The following is a 23805-nucleotide window of genomic DNA, read 5'->3' as shown; positions in this document are numbered from 1 at the left end:
ATCTGCTTATTTTTGTATGTGGATACCTGACCATCATACCCACAAAGATGGAGGCATACAATTGTCTAGAAATTCTTTGTTTTCTGTAGCATTACAATTTCCCTTCACTGGAACTAAGAGGCCAAAAGCTATTGTGCGCAAAGCGAGCTTCATAACAAATAACAAGGTTGGAGTAGAAGAACTCAGGTGTCCTTCAGAGTCCTGACCTCAACCCCACTGAACACCTTTGGGATGAACTGGAACACTGAAGGCACCCCAGACCTCCTCGACATCCCAACACCAGTGCCTGACCTCACTAATGCACAAAATCTAGTGGAAATCCTTCCCAGAAGAGTGGAGCTTATTACAACACCAAAGGAGGGAACAACTCCAAGTACATCTGTTTGTGATGGTCAGGTGTCCACATACTTTTGGCCATATAGTGTAATTATTACTGAAAATGACTGCAGTTATTTATTATATTTATATCTCATTACATTATATATAAAGTCTATGATATATGATGTCAGTGTACGGGGTGTATTATTATGATTAGTACAATATAATGTTTTGTTTTTTTTCTACTGAAGAGCAGTGATCATGAGCAGTGTGCTGTTCAATCTAAGCAACACCCCCCCAGTTTCAGGTCCTCTTTCAGTAAATCAGGCAGAAACTGATGGTGAGATGTAAAATAACACGGGGAGAGAAGATTTTTGAGTTTTTTCCCCAAGCTGTTTCGAACTATCTATTTTTGTGGGAGGAACTGCAACAACGAAATTAAAAAATTCAACCTTTTCAAAATGTCATCCTTGATCCAAAAACAGCTTTCAGTAGTACGTTATATAAAACAAACACTGTGTGGATTGTTTTTACATTTACTTATTTGGTAGATTCTTTTCTCTAAATCCACAAACAAGTGAGGCAGATGCCAAAAAAAAAAAAAAGCCCACAATCTGGATATTAGCACAGCATTTTAACCACTGAGCTTCAAAAAGCAGAGCCAGAAATCAGCTTCAGGAGTTTTCTACCACAGATTTACTGTTTCTGTTTTTAACAACTAAAAGTCGTAGTGTTGAACAATTAACTTGATTCAATTTAAGGAAACATTAACACTCAGTTGCCAGTTCATTAGTTATTTTGATCAGTATACTTAATAAACTAGTGACTGAGTGTGTGTGTGTGTGTGTGTACACTGCCAGTCTTTTTGGAGTTTGTTTATTACTATTTAATCACTATAAGAACTTCAGTGCTATAACCTTTACAATTTATACCACAACACTATTGAATTCTGAATTCTGATTGGTCAGAAGGTTGGTGATTAATTTTCTATAACCCTAACCCTAACCCAGCTCTGACAATAGAAGAAGGCTTTATTTGTCACATATATATTACAGCACAGTGAAATACTATTTTTCTTTAGTAACCACTACTGCCCTATAGTAACAACTCATTCATATTGATGTGTACAGCAAATCCTCCATATTAAAGATTAAAAGACTAAGATTAAGATTAAAATCTAAGATTAAGATTAAAAAACATGTGTATTCTTTGAAGCGGTGACGTTTTCTGTCAGGAGATATTTATGTAACTTTTATAGCGGGAGTCCCCAGTGTCAGCACTTTGTAACAGTCAGAGGTAAAGCTGGAACTTTACGTTTTCTGACTTCATCAAGACAGAGGAGTTTACACTTTTCAGTGGTTTCTCCGTAACATGACAAGTTGAGATATAATTCTAAGCAGACAAAAAGTATGCCAGGTCATCTTTTATTCAATAATATATTGCAATACTGGAAAATTGCTGTGGTATAAGAGGGAAAAAAATCCCTCTTTAAAAAGCTTCAAATTTACTTTGCATGACAAGATTTAAAATATGAGGCTGTTGCTTAAATTCAGACCTAAACTTCTGATATACTCACGGTTCAAGGGTCTTTATATATATATATATATATATTTATATATATATGGGACCACACCTTCAGTAAAAAGTTTTTCTTCTTCTTCCTCTCCTCAGTCGCGGTAGATCGGTAGATTTATAGTCCCAGGTTTATAGCTTTTTGAATAAGCCCAGTTCACTTACACACACTCAAACATTGTTGATTGATATTTCATTGCATTAAATAGGGGCTTTAAATTCAATTCAATTCAATTCATTTTTATTTGTATAGCACTTTTTTACAAAGGTCATTGTCTCAAAGCAGCTTTACACAAACAAAAGTAAAGTGAAGTGTGTGTGTGTGCCGTCTCTGATGAGCAAGCAGGGCGACGGTGGCAAGGAAAAACTCCCTGAGATGGTGATAGGAAAATTGCATTAAATATAAATGTAAAGAACTGTGTGAAATTATAAGTTTCTTTTTAAATTAAATCATTAAATAATTAATTTATCCTGGGCTCAGAGCAGACTTTTATTTGGTTTTGCGGCCTGTGAACACTGTCGTAAAAACAGCAGAGCGAGTTGAATTACTCTCTAATAAAGACAGATGATCTTCACTCTAGAGCTTTTGGGAAAAATTAGAGCTTATACTGAATGTGTGTGTGTGTGTGCGTGTGTGTTAAACCCAGTAGGTCTGTTCATATCCAACATAACACAATTGTTATACACACAATGTTGGCTCCAAGCCCAGACTCTGATCCAGTGTGTGATGCTGGAGATTACAAAACTTTCCCACATGATTCTTCAGTGGCAGCCAGGTGAATTTTTACTCTTAAATAGAAGACTACTGAGTGACAATACATTTAGTCATGGTAATGACATCATAGGTTAATAGTAATAACATAGAATAAACAGATAAACACGTGATCGTTGAAATGTTGAAGTTGTCTGGAAGGAGATGCTCCAGTATCAGCACTTTGTTACAGTCAGAGGTGCTGTAACTTTACATTGTCCAACATTTTTTATGACAGAAGAGTTTAGACTTTTTTTTTTGTAACATGACAAGCTGCATTTTTTTTTTTTTTTTTGGCTTGAGAGAGAAATAAAAAGAGGCTGTTGAGTAAACAACTCTTTATAGCTGCTATAATGGAAGTGAGAACAGAAACTTACTCGTCTAACAAACGTTCCAAAACATTAAATATGACTATAAATGGATAAAAAGTAAAATTGATGTTCGTTAAAAAAAAACATTTTCTATTTATTGGCAAACTGCTGTGGTGTGTGAGGAATAAAACACTTCAGGACATGTTGTTATAGGAAAATAATAAACTTCAAGGTGTTAACAGTAACTCGGCTTCATCACACCATTCTGTCGTTGATAATGTTTTATGATAAAATCTCAAGTCACATTATGTACCACTATTTTTTAATTAATCTTTACATTCTGCCAATTTTTACATGTAAAGGAGAAGCACATATTCTTTTCCCCTAATTTGCTTCTCTGATTCACACACACACACACACACACACAACAATACACACTATTTCCCCTGTTCTGTGGTAAACTCCACGGGACATGAGGCAGGAAAGCACCCACCAGCCCTCCATGAATAAACACACGCTGCTTTAAAACTGCACATTGTTTATATATATACGTATATAATGTATATAGTTAGGTCCGGAAGTATTTGGAAAATGACAGAGTTTTTGTGATTTTGCCTTTATACACCACCACAATGAAATAAAACAATCAAGATGTGATCGAAGTGTAGACTTTCAGCTTTATTTTAAGAGGTTCCACAAAAATATGGCATTTACCCTTTAGGAATTACAGCCATTTTCAGCAAAGTACCTCCATTTTCAGGGGCTCAAAGGTATTTGGACAAAGTGACATAATTGTAAATATAACCATAATTTTAATACTTGGATGAAAATCCTTTGCATTCAATGACTGCCTGAAGTCTGGAGCCCATGTTCTCAAAACTCAAATTCTGAGTTTCCTCCCTGGAGATGCTTTGCCAGGCCTTCACTGCAGCCACCTTCAGTTGCTGCTTGTTTGTGGGTCTTTCTGCCTCCAGTCTTGTCTTCAGTAAGTGAAAAGCATGCTCTATTGGGTTGAGATCAGGCGACTGACTTGGCCATTGAAGAATATTCCATTTCTTTGCGTTCAAAAAGTCGTGAGTTGCTTTCGCAGTATGTTTAGGGTCATTATCCACCTCCACTGTGAAGCGGCATCCTATCCTATGTTGAATGTGAGCAGAGAGTATAGCCCTATACACCTCAGAATTCATCTTGTTACTTCTGTCAGCAGTCAGATCATCAGTAAACACCAGTGAGCCCGTTCCATTGGCAGCCATACATGCCCATGCCATAACACTGCCTCCACCATGTTTGACACATGATGTGGTATACTTTGGATCATGAGCTGTTCCTTTCTTTCCCCATACTTTTCTCTTCCCATCATTCTGGTACAAGTTAATCTTGGTTTCATCAGTCCAAAGAATCTTATTCCAGAACATGGGAGGGTTTTTTAGATGTTTTCCGGCAAAGTCTAATCTGGCTTTCCTGTTCTTGAATGTTACCAGTGGTTTGCACCTTGTTGTAAACCCTCTGTATTTACATTCATGAAGGCGTCTCTTGATTGTAGATTTTGACAATGGTACGCCTACCTTCTCCAGAGTATTCTTGACTTCTGTTGATGTTGTGAAGGGGTTTTTCTTCACCAAGGAAAGGATTCTGTGATCATCCACTTTAGTTGTCTTCCGTGGTCTTCCAGGCCTTTCGATGTTGTTGAGCTCAACAGTGATTTCTTTCTTTTTAAAATGTATCCAACTGTTGATTTGGCCACACCTCAGGTTTTTGCTATCTCTCTTATAGATTTATGTTGTTTTTTCAGCCTAATGATGGCCTCCTTCACTTGCATTGAGATCTCCTTGGACTTCATATTGGTAGCTCTAGTCGAACAGCTGCCAAATGCCAACTCAACACCTGATATCAACTCCAGACCTTTTATCTGCTTCATTTGTCTTGAAGTAACGAGGAAATGGACCGCACGTGGTCAATTAACTTCTTGTCAGTCAATTGTCCAAATACCTTTGAGCCCCTGAAAATGGAGGTACTTTGCTTAAAATGGTTGTAATTCCTAAATGGTAAATGTCATATTTTTGTACGACCTCTTAAAATAAAGCCAAAAGTCTACACTTCAATCACATTTTGATTGTTTTATTTCAAATCCATTGTGGTGGAGTATAAAGGCAAAATCACAAAAACTCTGTCATTGTCCAAATACTTCTGGACCTGACTGTATATATATATATATATACACACACACACACACACACACACACACACACACACAAGCCGGTGCTGAAACACTTTCCCTAGGAAGGAAAACCAAAAAGAAGAACCTTTAGTCAAATGGCATTTTATGGTTAAACTAGGAACCACAAAAGATGGGGGACTGATTTAGGAACTGAGAGAGACATCAGTACACACTGCATACCACTCTCCCTGTTTCACTTATGCCCTTTCACTCTGTGGTTCATATAAACCCACTGAATTGATGAGCTATATAGTTTTTTTCTCCAAGAAATGGTGCCTTGCTCCCTGTGTTCTATGCTGGTGCACAGTACAGCACACATTATCATCAGTCCATTGTGGATTTGCCCTAAACCATCCTGAACCCAAACTACCTTCAAATGGCACAATGCATTATGGGTGTTCTATACTCACTGGTGCACCTCATTGCAAAGCAATGTCAGTAAGTCTACTGCATACATCAGAGTACAGCCAATCTGATTGGTCCATTTGAAAATCAGAAATCTTTCTGTGTTATTTAAAAACAAATTAGCAAGCAAGCTATATTCATTCATTCACTCATTCATCCATCCGTCTTACGTAAGCCCGGGAACACTGGGTGTGATATGGGAATACAGCCTGTCTAGGGCACCATGCACACACAGGGGCAACTTAGCATATCTAGTGCACCTCCTGGCATGTTTTTGGGATGTGGGGGAAACCATAGATCCTGGAGGACCCCCAAGCAGACACAGAGAGAACATATGAAACTCTGCACAGGCAGTAATCGGAGCTCAGGATTGAACCATGTAGCTGTGAAATGGCAATGCTATAGCATTAACTCAGCTATAGCATTTTAATATTAGATAACTGACTGCATTGAATGTAACTCACTAGTTAACTGTAGCTAATTAACTGTAATCCTCAGTCAGGTCAAGCTAGTTATGATGATGGTAGCTCCTCATTTCACGTTTGTATCATCATTGGAAGCATGAACTCCCTTAATGCTAGTTGCCAGACATTTTCACACTGAATGTGAAACAGACGCCATTTCCTTATCATCTCTCACTGCTCACTTTTGTTTTATCAGACATGCACAGTGTTTCTGATGGGATTTTAAATGGCCGAGTCACACTGATTGTAGGGGCTACATAAACCACTTGACTAACACATGCCGTTATCATTGCTGTGAGGATGCTGACTCGTCAGGAAAGAACAATAGTGAGGCAGACTAAAGTCTTCTCAGTACTATGGAAATATTTCAGACTAGGTGAAACCCTTTCTACAGTACAACTGTACATTGCTTTCTTTTCTTTTTCTTTTATTGGAACATTCTCACTTTCATATCACTTCTATGGTTAAGTGTAAAGGTTTGAACAGGACTGTTTTTTTTTTTATTTCAATCACAGCCCACCCCTGCTGTTTGTACCCACCTGCAATATTTTCTAATGAACATAGTTTTTAAACAAATACATGTACGTAATTTAACCATAGTGACCCTGACCAGGATAAATTGCCACTGTGTTGACAATGTATTAGTTAATATACACTATTTTTCCAAAAGTATGTGGACACCTGACCATCACACCCATATGTTCTTCCCCAGACTGTTTCCACAAAGATGGAAGTACACAACTGTATAGAATGTCTTTGGGTGCTGTAGCCTTACAATTTCCCTTCACTTGAACTAAGAGGCCCAAACCTGTTCCAGTATGACAATGCCCCTGTGCACAAAGCGAGCTCCATGAAGACATGGTGTGTGAAGGTTGGAGTGGAAGAACTCGAGTGTCCTGCACACAGAGCCCTGACCTCAACCCCACTGAACACCTTTGGGATGAACTGGAACACCGACTGAACCCCAGACCTCCTCACCAACATCAGTGCCTGACCTCACTAATGCTCTTGTAGCTGAATGATCACAAATCCCCACAGCCACACTCCAACATCTAGTGGAAACCCTTCCCAGAAGAGTGGAGCTTACTATAACAGCAAAGGGGGAATAAATCTGGAATGAGATACTCAACAAGCACATATGGGTGTGATGGTCAGGTGTCCACAAACTTTTCCCCATATAGTATAAGTAATTTAACCACAGTGACCCTGACCAGGATAAAGCAGTTACTTAAGATGAATGAACGATACACTCCCATGTTAAGCAACGCCCGATCACTCAAATGAGAAGCAAAACCACCGCCTTCCATGACTTTTTTTTGGGATCCCATGAAAGTTTGCATAAAGGTTGTCAGGTCTGTGAATGTAAGCACTTTTCAATGACTTGGAGCTCACTCACACGATCTATGAAGATTTCCAGTAATCTCGTGTTATAGCACTGACTCAACAACACTGCAATTGTGTTATAATCTTGAAGATGTTTTGCCAGCCAATGGAGACTAAGACGTGGTGAAACATCTAGATTAAAACAAACCCAGTTGCTTTGATGGACTACACTTTTGTATAAAAGGGTCCCTTAAGGGGTCTTTGCTTCGTAAACTTCTTTCTGAAAGGAAAACTCTTTGATGTTGGGTTCTACGCAGGACTTTTAATGGCTTCTCCAGAGAGAAAAACTGAAGAGGCTTTAGCCTCGTAACATTTTACCTTTTTTCTGAGTGTAGGAAACTGAACACAGCATCAAAATTGCACTTCAGTGTCTGTGTAAACAAGTTGGCCTTTTGCTGAAACATGCTCTAGCGTGAAGTGTCCATGTTTTGAGGTTCCCATCAGGCAGATGATATCCGGTCATGTAGAGCAGTGTTTCTCAATCCTGGTCCTCGAGGATCACCACCGTGAACATTTGGGTGATTTCCTGCCTCTATAGCTGGTTTGTAGTAAAATCGTAAACCACAGAAGAATTATTTGGTTGTGAGTTGAGATTAGAGATGATGAGTTGAATCAAGTGAGTTAGAGAAGGGAAAATATGAAAATGTCCAGGGATGGGGTTCTCCAGGAGCAGGATGAAGAAACACTGATGCAGAGCAAAAACATCAATGTCTGCCTAGAACATTGATGCATTTTCTAAAATCCATTCTCATAAACACATGCTAAAAGCCTAATTGGTGAGTTTCCCCAAAAACAGAAAAGCTCTGTGCTACACCCCAGTCCTAAAAAAAAGGCAAAAAGCAGAGCATCATGGGACATGAAGTTTTCACTGTAGATTTGCTGGAACAACTAAACATCAAAAAGCAGATGTCTATTAACTTTATTTAAAATATACATGAAATCACATACAGAAATCCATGATCCTGAAACTGCTATCCAGGGCATCAGCAATGCATTCTGGGTAGAGCGGGGACACCAGCATCTAAAAAAAGGCATCTCCTTTTTCAAATGGATTTCTACAAAAGAATTGCTGAACCCAACATTACTTAATGAACATATGCTCTACACTGGCCTTGTGTATATTACAAATTCAACCTTTTTGTTTTCCTGATGGCGTGTACAGAGCACCTCGATGAGAACGCTGAATTAAAAATGCATGAAGTGCTATAGAAATAAAGCTATTATCTATAAAAAAGATACAGGTTTTTGAGGTAAAAGTACTATATGAAGATTATTTTAATGAATTATTTACATTAGATTATTTGGCCTCACTGGCTGGGAACTCGTTGACTTCAGCCAATGTCACTGATTTTTATTTATTTATTTATTTATTTATTTATTTATGATCCCATATATTTACCTGTCAGCTTTTCTTTGTGTTTCTTTGTGTAAACAATAATTTCTTTTCATAAGCAGAGGTGGTTCGATTAATTTAAAGAACAGAACGAGTTATACTTAGTCAACATGCCAACCTTTAAACATATTCTTCTATAACTTTGTATTGATTTAGACATTTAGATCAATACCAAAAACTAACACACACTGAAAATCAAAATCAAATCAATATTTTAAATGCTTGAAAAAAAAAAAAAAAACATTAAAAAATCTGTGGCATTCATTACACACAGTCAGGTCCAAAAGTCAGTTTTTAGTTCATCAGTTATCAAACATTTATACCAAAGCACAACTGAATGCTCGATTCTCATTGGTCAGAAGACGTTAATTCATTTTCTACTACAGTAGCTCTGGCTTATATTAATGCGCTTGTTCTAATACATTATGGTTTCTCTAGTAACAGCTCATTCACGGGGACTTGTACAGCAGATGCTCCACATACTCAGAGTCTAAAACTAAATCAAATTTAAAAACACGTTTTTATTTAAAGAAAAACATACAATACAATCATTGGTATGTTATAATTTTCCATAAACAGATGTTTATTTAACATTTATGAAGGAGTCTCCAGTGTCAGCACTTTGTAAAACTTAAACTTTTCTGACTCAGGACTGTTTACTTCAGGGGTCTACTTTTTTGTCTTCTTAAGAGCTTATTAAAAGAATAATAAAGAGAGGCTGGTGAGGGAAGGACTGTTTATAGCTACTATAATGTAAGTAAGAACAGGAACTTGCTTGTTCCATGGATGCTCCACAACATTAAATGTAACTCTAAATGGATAAAAAGTGTTGTTCTTTATTTCAGAAAATTTCTTACTGTTGCCAAAATGCTGTGGTATAAGAAGGGTTACTTATAGAAGGGTTAGAGCTAGCCACATACTGTGTACTGATAATCACTCATATAAATTTTCACTTGTGATGAAGCTATTTTTTTCCATCAGAAAATCTGTATACCTAATATGATATGCACAGTGTGTATAGTATATGTGTAATATGTATACAGTTCTCTGCGCTACCAATATATTAACTAATTAATGGTTAACTCAATGTTTTGGTTTGCTTCACTTTTTTTCCTCGACTTTGTAAAACTGTAAAAAACAGTATAAAATCGATACACTATGAGAGCGTTCTTCTAAAGTACACTATGGCTGTGATTTGTTTTTGTGATTTCCAACTGAATTGAATTTTTGATTCGGTTTTAGTGACTGATGAAATAAAAACAGTCCTTGTTCATGGATTCAAACTTTCAGACCCAACTGTGTATTTAACATCTGTATATTTTGGCAATTTCACACTAGGACTTTAAGAAGGATGCAGACAGGATGCCAATTTCTGTCGCAGTTGAACTGTTTAGCACCTAAGCTAATGCGGGAAAACACTGCATTGCTTAATAATAATAATAATAATAATAATAATATAGAAAGCATATAAAAGCAAACAAAGTGACGGATGAATAGAAAGTACAGCAGTTCATGTGGTGTAGTCATTTTCGGCCCGAGTCCGGTGTCCTCCATAGTGTTGAGTAACGGGGGTGTAAACATTTGCACAGGTGCGGTCATCGGCTCAGAGGGGATACAGAAAGCCTTTTTGCCCTGAACAAAGAGCCTTTTTGCTGTACCGCAAACTCACTTCAAGCCTTGGAGCCATAAAAAGGTCCTGAATTTGCGAATGACAGGCATCTCTGTCTCAGCAAGGGCAGAGCTTAAATTACACATGATTAGCCATTTGCAACCCTGATGTATAACGTCTTCAATATTCAGAATGCTTAGCATAAAATACTGGTTTTACTACACAAAATAATTAAAATTAAATAATATTTGATTTAAAACTGGACTTGATTTGCTAGCAAACCTAATATCACATCTTCAAGTTAACTAGCTTGTCATTTGTTTAACCTACATGATGTTAGTCTAACATTTGCTAGCTAGCTTAGCCAATATAATAGCTTTATTGTTAGCTAGCTCGCTAGCCAACATGGCTACCGATTTAAATTACATAATATATTAGCTTAAACTTAACTAGCTTGCCATTGGCTTGAACTACACAATGTTAGTCTGACATTAGCTAGCTAGCTAGACAAGTGAAGGGGTAATGTTAGCTAAACTAACTAGTTAGGTGGCTAATGCTACCTCAGTAATGCATTTAAATGACTAGTTAGCTTAGCTAATGCTAAACCTTTATGGTGCACAGTTAAACCAGTATTTATGCTAAGTTGAATGAAATGAAAGGTTGGGAATGTTGTCATAAGATCAAATTTGATTGGTTGGCTGATCAAATTGAACTTGAAAATCATTACTGTAGCAATACTGAAGAAAGAAAAGACAGTGTGTGTGAGACTGAGAATGTGTGTGTGTGTGTGTGTGTGTGTGTGTGAGACGGAGTACATCTGTGAGAGACCTAGAACCCGCGAATCTCTGAATCATCTTCAGGATTTTGTGATCATGCAGGCCGGTGGTTTCTCATGGCTGTGCATTTATCAAACAGTTAAAAATCTTCAACCAGAGAATAAATCTACACTAAAACTTTCTTGTTGCACACACACACACACACACACACACACACACTCATGTACACGTTATCACTACTGTATTTCAAAGATTGGCTACAATAAACCGCTAGAAATACGAGAGTTAATTATTCTGACTGTACTTAATGATCAGAATCGAGTTTACTCGCATCAGGTGACTCAGTGTACAAACTCTCTATAAAGACAGCGCGCACGGCCATAGAAAGGTCTAGAAAGAGGTTAGAAAAGAAAGACACTTCTCGCTGAGGTTCTTGAGGAGAGCTAAAGGGAAATGTCTCATTAGTGAACACGTTTGTGTGTTAATCATCGGGACATGCAATACTCTGAATCCAGGCTTCCCTGTAAAACTTCCTCGAATCATGGCACAAAAAAAGTCTTCTCCTCAAGCCATAGGCCATGGAGAAATGAAAGTGGCGGAGGTGAGCCGAACGTGTGATAAAGCGTGATAAGGACGTAAACTCTCACTCTTGAGTCCCAAAAGAGGAAGTGAGAGAGTGAGATCACCATGCTAAACAGGGGACAGTGTGTCGATCTGTGGTTTGTGGGTCTGTGTGTGTTTGTGTGGGCGTTTGTGGGTGTGTGGGTGTGTGTGTGTGACGCCGTGCCTCCATGCTGTCACTGACAAGAGTACGTCAAGATTTAAAACGTCACACATGTCTTTTCCTCTACTCTGCAGTTTTAGGATTTAGTTCTGCTTTCTCTCTCTCTCTCTCTCTCTCTCTCTCTCTCTCTCCCTCAGTCCGTGGCATTGTGTAACAGGAAGCCGGATTTATGACTCTTCCTCCCCTGTAGACACGGCGAGTCGCACTGCCACAGAGAGGTGATCGGTCAGTCCGGCCAGCTGAGTGATGAAACTGAACTCCTCGATGTCCTGTAATAATACAACAATACACACATTATAACTCAATCAGCACCCAGCTTTTTAGATATAAAGTGACCTTTATGGTAAGGCAGAGAGACTCAAACTGTCAGGCATGCCCAACTGCATGTGGGTGAGGGTGAGAAGTGAGATAGAAAATGCTAAAAATAAATATTTAAAAGACCTGCCAACCTTTACACATTTTGCAGATGAGCTCCACATGTTAACATGTGGAACATACTCCAAAATACACCTACAGGACTGTCTTACTTCCCATAATAAAATCGGCAGATGAGCCAATCATCATTTAAGTGACTCAGATATTAACTGAAACTATCTGGAAACCCCACTCTCTTTCCCCGTCTCACACTGCTGATGTTTTGGATGGTGCTAAAGGTTTTCCAGAGACTCCAAACACCGCACAGTGGGCCACATGGGGAAAAAGTTTGAATGTATGAGGACCGAGGACTGCTGTATGAGGACCTGATAAAAAGCCAAGTGAGTACATCTAGGTATAGTGCCATTAAAAAAAAACATTTGCTTTCCTCCATTTTTGCATATTTGTCTCACTAAATGGTTTCAGATCCTCATATAAAATGTAATATATGACAAAAAAGAACAGTTTTTAAATGATCATTTCTTTTACCGAAGGGACAAGGTTATCACTCATTGGAAACTGGAATTGAACTCGCCACTTTAAGCAGCAGCAGCTGTGACCAGTTTTTCATATTGCTGTGGACGAGTTCTGGCCCAGTCTTCTACTTCTGCTTTAGTTGCTTTAATTCAGCCGCATTGGAGAACTTTCGAGTCCTGCCACAGGATCTCTATAGGGTTCAAGTCAGGACGTTGACTAAGTCACTACAAAACCTTAATTTTGTTTCTTCTCATGTGCTTTGGATCACTTTCTTGCTGCACAACCCAGATACACTTGAGCTTCAGATCACGAACTGATGACCGGACAGTCTCGTTCTCTGTTTTCTGGTAAACAGCAGAATTCATGGTTCTACCAATTATGGCAAGTTGCCCATGCTCTGAAGCAGCAAAGCATCCCCACAACATCACACTACCACCACCAAGTTTGACTGTTGGTATGATGTTCTTATTGTCAAATGCTGTCTCAGCTTTTTCTCACCAGATGTAACGGGACCCATGTCTTCCCAAAAGCTCCACTTTTGACTCAGCAGTCAACAGCCATTCTAACCCTTTATGTTCCTCTTGGTGAGCAGTGATCTTCACATTGCAAGTCTCCCATGGATACCATTTTTGCCCAGTCTCTTACAGTGGAATCATCAACACTGAGCTTATCTGAGGTGGGCAAGGCCTGCAATTCTTTAGAAGTTCGTTTGGGTTCTTTTATGACTTCCTGGGTGTGTCATCAATGTATTTGTGGAGGAATTTTGGTAGGCCAGCCACTTCTGGGAAGATTCAGCATGGTTATGTGTTTTCTCCATTTGGAGATAATGGCTCGCACTCGCAGAAATGGATTTGTAACCCTTTCCAGACTGATATATTTCTCGGCTCTGATCATGGCACGGTGTGCTGCTTGTTGACACCTATTAGCCTGATTCACACTGCTGGAAAGATTCTATTTAAATGATGTTTAGATTGAACAGAACTGGCAGTAACCAAGCCTGGGTGTGTCTAGTCTAACTGAAAGTAATTATCAATTAAATTTAGTTAACTGTTTGGTTGAGTAGATAAGGGGGCAATTACTTTTTCACACAGGACCAGTTGGTGTTGGATAACCATTTTCCTACAATAAATGAAATGATAATTTTAAAAGTATATTTTGTGTTTGCTGAAGTTGTCTTTGTTTTGTATAAAATTTTCTTCAAAGATCTGAAACAAAGATCTGGGGCAAACACTTTTTCACTGCACTGTAGATTAATGAATTATTGGCCCATGTACAGTATTCTGCACTTCTCAAAACAACTTTATCTGCATGTCTGTACATACACAGACACTGATTTACAAAATACAAAAATAAAAAAACCCCAAAAAGTTAATAATACCCACAAAAACTTTCCAAGCTGATTTACTACCAGATTCTACAGAAAGCTGCATCTTTCATAAGCGCAAAATAACTCATCTGGGCAATTTTTGCCTTAATGAATAGTTAATTTGAGCCATTTATTCCTAAAAAAAGTGTCAAATCGAGTGTAAAGTAGGGGGCAGAATCAATGCAAATCAGTTAGTGTGATTTACCACAGACTGAAAGTCACTTCAGGAATGCTGACTGCATGCACAAATCAGTAGAACCGAAGGGCAGGTAATAAATAAGTTTGTATAGAGCTGTTTCAGCCATATTGATAGATCTAAAAATTTCCTCACATTATGATTAAACATTTTGTGTTGACATTCTGATGACTACAGCATTTAAAGATTCTGTGAAAAGAATTTCAAGTTGCATTTTTTTGCCCTTCAAGAGAGAGAAATAAAGAGAGGCTGGTGAGGGAACTACATTTTATAGCTGCTATAATGTAAGTGATAACTTGTTTCACAACATTAAATGTAACTATAACTGTATGGATAAAAAGTACATCTTATTTTTTAATAAATAAAATCAATCAGGCTGTTTCTACATTGTGCCACACGGTGGCAGCGTTGAATAAAACAGACTGAGGTACGTCACTTCTTCATACTGACCACTTTCCAGTCGGCGTGCAGGCCTTCCTCTCTGTACAGGATATAGTCGATCCTGCGTCCATTCCCCTTCAGTGGGATCTTACGACCCTTCTGACTTGGACATTGGTTCTTACTCGCTGGGAAAACCAAGTACTCCTTCCTGCTTTCTTCATTTTCCATAACCCTGTTAAAGAGGAACGCAGAGAGATAGTTCATCAGGGGTGGGCACATGCATGCGTAAGGACATTTGCGTCCACCCAGCTTTGAAATGCCAAGTATTCGTAGAAATGCCAAGCTTAAAAAAAGCTTAACGGAAATGCCAAGGATTCAGAGAAATGCTTTAAAAGGTTGTTTCATTTGTCTGAACTGTAAAAGTTTGTGCAAGAAGAAAGAGAAGATGCAACAAATAGAAGATTTAAACATTGTTTATCAAATTTGGGGAAGGGAAACGGGAAGTGGTAGCTCGGTGGTTAAGACGTTGGACTCCTGATCGGAAGGTTGAGAGTTCAAATTCCAGCACCGCCAAGCTGCCACTGCTGGGCCCTTGAGCAAGGCCCTTAACCCTCAACTGCTCAGGTGTATAAATGAGATAATTGTAAGTCGCCCTTATAAGGGCGTCTGCCAATTGCCGTAAATGTAAATGTAAAATTGCAGCCTAATTCTACTCCCTCCAAACTACAAAAGTGCACTATGGGTGTTCATTTGAACACGGTGCTACTGCAGTGCATTGTGGGATATCGGCGGGCACTGGATAATTTACACTATGCTTTCAGACATCAACAAAAAACATGCTGAAAGTGACAAGTGTGGTTCTAAGTATTAAGAAGGAAATATTTCACAATATTTTGGGCTTTGTACCACACACTTAAGTCAGTATACACACTTTTAGGGGGAAAAATGGATCTTCAAGGGTTCATTGGATAATTAAGGATCTTTAACGACCGAAAAGAGTTCCCAGTGAATACTTACAGTCTTAGGGAAAAAGTGGCTCTCCAATGGTTCTTTAAGAGTTCATTGGATATTTAATGACTCTTAGCTTCCAAAAAAGGTTCCCTGGTAACACATACACTCCTGAAAAAGGGAATCTTCTATGGTTCTTTAAAGGTTCATTGGGAAATTAAGGGTTGTTTCCAGTTAATACATACACTATTGGAAAAAAAAGATTCTTCAAGGGTTCTTTAAGGGTTCACTGGATAATTAAGGGTTCTTATAAAAATATAAATACATATACTCATAAAAAAAAGGGGTTTTACAATACACTACACACACTCTGTTCTAGGGTTCACAACAGAAATTTTAAGGGTTCCCCCATGAAGGACCCGGGGGTGGACTTTGTTAGAATGTGGGTGTTAGTGTTTCTCCAAACCTTTGTGTGTTTGACTTTTTGATCACATCATCATGTTGCAGTGGGTGAAGGTGAGTGTGTGTGCGTGTGTGTGTGTGGGTGTGTGGTTTTGACTTACTTTTGTAGACTCTCTGGTGAGCTGACTTCTTCATCATACAAACCACTTGTGTCCAGCAGGGTACCTGTGAGCACACACACAAACACACACAAACACACACATACACACACACACACACACAAAGGTTGCACAATTATTCAAAACTGACTCCTCTGTGACCATGTGATGCTATATTTAGCTGTTCACGTTAACACCTGCATGAATACTCTGCATATATTCGTTCTCAACGTTCAAAGCGAGAGAGGCTGCGCTCATTACAGGAACGCAGACCGTCATATTTTTCTGCAATCAATCCCCCTCTTTTGCATTAATCTAAACGCCTCGGCAGACACTCTAGTCATTACGAGAACACAGATCTGACATCTCTGTGTAATCAGGCCCCGTTTAGAGCCTGCGCTTGAGACGCTGCACCCACGCGTGGGCATCACACCACACTCAAACGAGCTCGAGAAAACCGTGAGTCATAATTACGCTTCCTCTATCTCTCGTTATGCTACACACCTCGGGGGCTTTTATAAAAAATTCACCCTTACAGGTCATTCTTTCGGTTCCTCAATTTCTTGTTTTGTCCATTTTCTTTTCAGGGGCTATAAATAACAAATTACACAGTTCCTTATACAATGTGTAATATATGAAAAAAGACTGAACAGATTAATTAGAACTGCTAATACATAAAATAATACATACATATAAAAATATAGAACATTTATAAATACATACAATTCTATCTTATCAACACCGAAAAGAATTCAGATAAAATTTCTATAACAATATCATAAACTCATTTGCCAGAATACACTACAAACACAAGCTGGAATTTCCCAGCATGCTCAGCGTATTTCACACTGGTCAAAGTTCACAGATCAAGTACCAAATACAAGATGGCTGCTAAACAGTACAAAAAAAAATTTGGCACCCCACTTTTATTTTTTAGGTTTTGTGTGCTTTATGTGTTCTGCATTTATGTGAGAAATATTTGCAACATCATTAATGAAAGTAATATATAATTAATAAAGCATTTTTTTTTTTTTGGATAAAAACATCATGAAGGCTGTCTGGTTCCTGAAGAGACAGAAGTAGGTGAGAGTCTGAAAAAGTATGAAAGTTCTCTGTATTAATTTCATTAATTTCTCTATTATAAGTTTGTAAGGATAAAGAGCAGGAATCCCAGGAATGGTAGAAATAAAGAGACATCATACACAATGTTTCTCAGACCTGCACTGTTTGGAAATTACCATGAAGTAACACAAATACTCAGCCCTATATATATATATATATATATATATACAGATTCAAATAATGTACAGTTTCACAAATATAGTTCCTAAAGATATGTCCAGTGTCTGACATTTGCTTCTTTAGATTCTCCTTGGAGTGGATAAGTAATTAAACCTTATAATGATCAGTTTAGCATTGTAATTGAAGCTGTAAGCCTAAAAAATGACACATATGTAGGTGTGTCGCAGAAAGACCTGCTGATGGGGTTATCTATAAAAGATGGACAAAAAGACACCACTGAGCTAAACGTGTAGAAAAGACTTGCAGCTCAAGAATCAATTTCTTCCTCGGCACAGAATTTGGTGTCACTCCACAGCATCTGGATCAGATAGGGGGCGTGGTTTGGAGTGTGAAGGCGGAGCTGTACTATAGTAGATGCTATAGTACAGGGCTGATAAACGTATAAAAAAGTCAAGCCTTAGTTCAGCAACTCTATGTTTTTAAAACACAAAAGATCGCAACTTCTGTGGCAGATCCAATCACAAGCATTTATGTATCTAAGCATTTAAATGAGATAATTGTATGTCGCTCTGGATAAGGGCATCTGCCAAATGCCATATATGTAAATGTAAATTGTTTCGCTGAAGGCATCTCATCGGACCACAGACTAGCTACAGGGCTAGCATTAGCGCAAAAAGGGAAGAGTGAGACAGGTGATATAACTTCAACTGTCTGATTCACCTGTCTCAAATGCATACTACATTGTCCAGTCTTCATTTAAAGGAGACTGGACAATGTAGTATGCATTTATTCTGTATTTCCAAACAGCTGTCAAAAGTGTTAACATGAAGTCACCACTATGAAACAAAATATAATCACTATAAATTGTCATATTTATAACCATGAACCAATCATTAATGCATCTTTCAGGCATTGAAAAGGTAACTGTTGTCAGTAATGTTAGCTCCCTATCTGGACCTTTATAAACAAGGAATGTAATTGGACCTTCACACATTTTAGCTGAATATCTCTGACGTGGTAGTTTCCATTACTTAGCTACATTAGCCTCGTAGCTCCAGCCATGTTAGAGACCAAAGTGCCGTGGCTGATGGACTCCATTTGTGGTTCCTTTACCACAAGAGACTTGTGTTCCTTTAACAGATTCTTCAGGGGACAGAACCGTTTTACAGTTCTGGAGAAAGAAAAAAAAACAGCAGGGCCGAAACTAACAAACTCCACAAACACTGCCTTTTTAAAATTCAGAAGGTTTGGCAGCCATGTTGTTTTCCCTGAGCAGGCAGTGATCTCCTGAGGCTCTCGACTCAAGGGAGGTCAGTGTTTAAGGCGGCTGGACGTGAGCCATTGAACCACCGCTGCTGCCGTTTAGAGACCTGTCTGTTTGTGGAGCATGCTGGGAAGGCAGCGTCTCCATGGGGGCTTCCTGCCAGCTCATCTCACACACCATCTGCAGGGCGAGCGGCGCCTGCGGCACGTCTAAATTTGCTCTGTGTGCTTACACACACAAAGCATAAAGCTCTGAAGAGCTCTTGAAGAGTGTGTAGAAACGACATTATCCCATTTCTCACCAAATATTTAATCGGAAAAGATTTTCTGAAGGACTCGCTCAAACAAGAGGCTTTTCAGAAGAATTGGAGTGGAGCCAATACAACAAAACTCCGTATTTTTAAGTTGTTCTGGCGTATAAGGCCGATGCCACCATGTTTTTCTGGGTACAGTTTATCATCATAGCATCTGTGGCATCACGGTAGTTGAAAATCATCAAGTGGAGGAACACATTTACACCATTTACACATTTTTTCCCCACACTTATTCCAAAAAAATCTGCTTGTTATTGGTCTTCACTGTCCTTCTCAACTGTCCAAAAACGTAAAAATTCCAAACCCTTTTGTGAAAGCTCCACCCTGAATGACTTGCATATTAAACTTTATAATTAACACATGATCTTCAACTGTGTGATTTTTATTTATTGATTTTATTTTACGTTTTCAGTTCTTTCAACGACACGTTGCTCTACTTTCACTACGTTTCCTACATTACCCACAATGCTATTCAAACCTGCTGATAGTAGTGCAGTGGGATTTAACCTTTGTTTAATGTTTACCTAAAGAAAGCGCTGCAGCGGTGCTTTAGTCCTTTAGTCTGTCCAGCTTTCTCACCTCCTCATCTGTACACTCTGCTCAAACAGATCGGCTTCCGAAGCTTCAACTTTCTAATGCTAATACCAAGGCCATTGCGCTCATCATCTCACAGATCGCTAACTAGCTGGGCCAAGTCTCTTCCATAACTGTGTCATATTGCTGCATTGCATTCTGGGATCCAGCATTTTTACCAAGATCTTGACTACTGCTACGCTGGATTTCTCATCAATATGACGTTGAATATGATGTCACTTGAAAATGGTGAGCTCTTGCTCGTTTGTTTTTAGGAGCTAACAGCGAAACATGGCTGTAATCACTTATGTTTAAGATTGTTTACAGTTTTCTCATATGAGTTAATGCTTAATTAAAAACTACTAGGTAAATAAAATCTTTATTAGCAAGTCACTGTCATGCTAACATTTAAATATAACAGAGAGGTGAGAAGGTAAAGGCAAAACTGGCTTTAAAATAAAAAGCAGCCATTTGCTTTAAATAAATTATAATATTAGGATCATTTCATCATATTATATAAATGTACTGTGAGATTGAGGAAGTGGAAACTCCTCTGATGATGCGTGATGTATAAAATCAGGTCACAGTGTCAGTAATAAGCCACAGGAGGGCAGTAATACGTGTAAGCAAGCGAGAGGCCACTCACCCAAAGCCCATGGTTTGTCCTCTCCAGGCCCCAGACGACACGGATCTCTGTACTGAGTAAAAATAGCGTGCTGCTGCTCCAACTTATCCTCTAAAATAGAGAAAAACAAAAGAGAGAGAGAAGCACTTTAAAATGAAACGCTGCCTTTCTCCATCTTTTCAAACATATAATCATCTGGCGTTCGGCTCTGGAGTGGAGAGGAAGGAGGCTGTCGATACGGCTAAGACTGAATGATCCACTTAATTAAGCTGAAAACTCTGTTCCAGTCAGCGTGGAATCAGACGGAGCCGAGGGAGTTTGATGCTGATGAGGCATCGATGTCTGTCCAAGTGCTCAGAGCGAGACTAAGACACAGCTCGAAATCAAAAGCAGTTAAAAGAATGAAATTCTTTTATTCAGTTATAATGGCCACAGTTATTAGTATTGATTTTAAAAATATTTTTGCTGTCATATTTAGGGGTCCAAGCACTGAACATGTTGTTTTCGCTAGGATTTTTTTAAACTGTGCTTGGATTTTTAGGGGTAAAACACAAAGTGCTGGAACCTGAATGATTTTTTTTTCAGGACATTGTTCAGGGGCCAAGCACTAAGGCAATAACTTCAAATAATAAGCTATTTATTTGTTATTAGGGGTCATTTTTAGGGTTCCAGGCAGAGAAAGTACTAGAACCCTATTGCTTTTGTGGGAATTTATTATGCGTGCTTGGTTTGTTCAAGATATTATGGGGCAGGCACATATATAAAATAACTATAAAACTATAAGATAAGTAGAGATTTCAAAATAATGACATGATGTCTTGAAACAACAAGTTAATAAGTTGAAATAACAACATGGCACTTGAACTCGTTTTTCACAACTTGGGTCCATGGCTTCTATAACTTTTCCCGGTAATGCTCTCACTGAAAACAATCATCTCTGCTGGGTTTCCCCTCTCTTAATGACTGTTAATTAAAACTTAAAGCAATGTACTAGATATGGTATGGGGTATAAATAAAAACAAATGAAGTGCATTTTTTCCAGCAGTGAACTTACCTGAGGAGCAGTTATCGAAGTTGAGGTCTCCGAGGATGACGTCGAAGGCGACCTGGTCCTCCATACCTTTCTCCTGACCTGCGGATTGAGACGTGGCCCTCCTAAACTCAGCGCCCCACTGCAGGAGCAGATCCAACTGCTCGCAACGCACCGACGCATCGCCTGTACGCGGACGAGAGCCACAATGAGTTGATTATTCACATCATAGTCATTTCAACACCATTGATTCTGAGAGTGGGGTTTTATAAAAATGTAGAATAATTATAGTGTAGCACTTTATTGTACGTTAAATATTATATATGTATGTATGTATAAAGACTCTCAAAGAACATCATTGCTTAGAGGCATGTCCAGGTTTAGCTAAGAGAAGACCCATAATTATTCAGAGAGGGAGATCTTGTGTAGCTTAGATGACAGTGAATTACAGTGAAATACATTGTGGTCTTCTATTATTAGTCAGATTGCCACTCGCTATCATCAACATTCGTTAAAAAGTGGAACTAACACTGTGGGCTAACCAGTTTAGCAGCAATTTGATAAACAGATGGTAAGTGGTGATTAAAGATCAAACTCTTCATGCAGAATCTCAGTCTAACACTACCCCCTGGTGGGACCCTGGGAATTTCCATTATACTTCAAACAAGATATATAGTACATACACCCCCTGCTGTATATAAAAGAAAGAAAGGGAAGAGAAAGAGGAATAACAGGGAAGGAGAATAATGGAAAGGAAAGGAACTGATAGGACAGAACAAGACAGGACAGGACAGGAAGGGAAGGGAAGGGAAGGAGAATAGTAAAAAGGAAAGGAAAGGAAAGCTGCATTATGAAAGGTAAACGGAGAATAAATGAAAAAGGAAGAGAAAATAGAGAGGGAACAAATGCAAGCTCTCTTAGTCACTAAGCACAGCTAAAAGAAAGAGTGAGAGAAAGAGTAAGAGTGTGTACAGGAATGAAAGGTGCAGCATTCCCATAGCATATTTCCTAAAGTACACATTTCAAAGAGCATCTGCCATATGTGTGTGTGTGTGTGAGTGTGTGTGTGTGTGTGAGTGTGTGGGATGTTGTGTATCTCTGAGCATTAAGGTGAAATCAGGCTGCATTTAAAGACAGAAAGCCCATGAGTCACGGCTGTGGTGTGAGCTGAGACTGTACACGTATGATTAAAGAGCGACACACAGCCGCCTCTGCACTGTCACAACCTCAGATCTGCTTTATATAACGTTAACGTTCAGCGATTCAGAAGAGCATGAATCGGGTAAAAGCTGCTCGATGGTGATAGTGATGGTGACTGAATGAATCCGAGCTTCTCTGTATCGCTAAAGTCTGACAGCACACGCCTCGATCTTTTATTATTATTATTATTATTATTATTATTATTATTAGACATTATCAAGTCAGCTTCCTTTGGCGCTGTTTCTGCATCCCAATTCACCTACTATCCGTCCTGAATAGTATCCAAGATTAGACTTTGTGTGTCCCAAATCGTAGTATGTTGAAACGAGTCTCCCAAAGGTACCCAGACGGTCTACTATTTCTGGTAGATTTTTGAAATGTGGCTCCATGGACACTTTTTCAGCTAATATTACCCACAACCCCTTGAGGCGAGGAGGAGTTTTGTGACCGTTTTGTGACCGCTTCACCGAATTCAACCTGCCAGCATGGTGGATGAGTGTAACGTTGATGATGCACCTTCAGTATTTAAGGGTAAGAAATTAAATGTTAAGCACTAACTAAAGTTTTTTATTGTCACGTATGGTTGAATGTTGTGTAATAAGAGTACCATCTTTATCTTATAGGGTCAGATGAAGAGACTGAGTGTGTAATAAAATGGAGCGTTGCAAATGACTCCCTTTTCACTGGCAAAAGAAATGCTGCTCTCAAAGGATTTGAGTCAGTAACAATCATTTACTTATTTATATGCTTTTATGCAGTCTCTTTCATTACATGACGTGTGAGTGTGTCCCAGTACTTGCATATTCTTTTGCGACAAACTCAAAATATGTACTTTTTCTTCACAAAACTTTTAGAGCATAGTATAAGTAAGCAAATTGGGATGCAGCCTGTGTTTCTCTCTTACTCCACCATGATTTTCAGTTACAGTGAAGGAGGTGTGGCCTTTGTGCCTGTCAATCACAGTGAAGGAGGTGTGGCCTCTGTGCCTCAGTCACAGTGAAGGAGGTGTGGCCTTTGTGCCTGTCAGTCACACTGAAGAAGGCATGGCCTCTCTATTTGTCATTCATAGTAAAAGTAGTTTGGCCTTTTTTTTTACCAGTCACAGTGAAGGAGGTGTGGCTTTCTTAATTGCCAGTCCCAGTGAAAAAGGTGTGGCCTACTTGTCAATCACAGTCAATAAGGCATGGCCTTTCTCCCTTTCAGTCACAGTGAAGGAGGAATGGTCTTTCTAT

The 23805-nt window shown here is 38.8% G+C and overlaps 1 protein-coding gene across 2 annotated transcripts in view; it reads right to left on the bottom strand.

Moving 5' to 3' along the window:
* Positions 1-9372: 9372 nt before the first annotated feature.
* Positions 9373-23805, bottom strand: part of smpd3 (sphingomyelin phosphodiesterase 3) — a 49413-nt gene continuing 34980 nt past the window's right edge. For both annotated transcript variants that reach the window (XM_026946659.3, XM_026946658.3), the window contains exons 4-8: positions 21398-21559; positions 20365-20454; positions 16330-16393; positions 14888-15050; positions 9373-12253 (exon numbers count right to left, since the gene is read on the bottom strand). In XM_026946659.3, coding sequence (XP_026802460.2) covers positions 12152-12253; positions 14888-15050; positions 16330-16393; positions 20365-20454; positions 21398-21559 — 581 coding nt within the window. In that variant the 3' untranslated portion in view covers positions 9373-12151. The remainder of the gene's footprint in view (positions 12254-14887; positions 15051-16329; positions 16394-20364; positions 20455-21397; positions 21560-23805) is intronic.

This window comes from Pangasianodon hypophthalmus, chromosome 7 (assembly GCF_027358585.1).
Source record: "Pangasianodon hypophthalmus isolate fPanHyp1 chromosome 7, fPanHyp1.pri, whole genome shotgun sequence".
Taxonomy (NCBI): Eukaryota; Metazoa; Chordata; class Actinopteri; order Siluriformes; family Pangasiidae; genus Pangasianodon; species Pangasianodon hypophthalmus.
The sequence above is the reverse complement of the archived record's forward strand: the minus strand, read 5'-3'. Positions and strand labels throughout refer to the sequence as shown.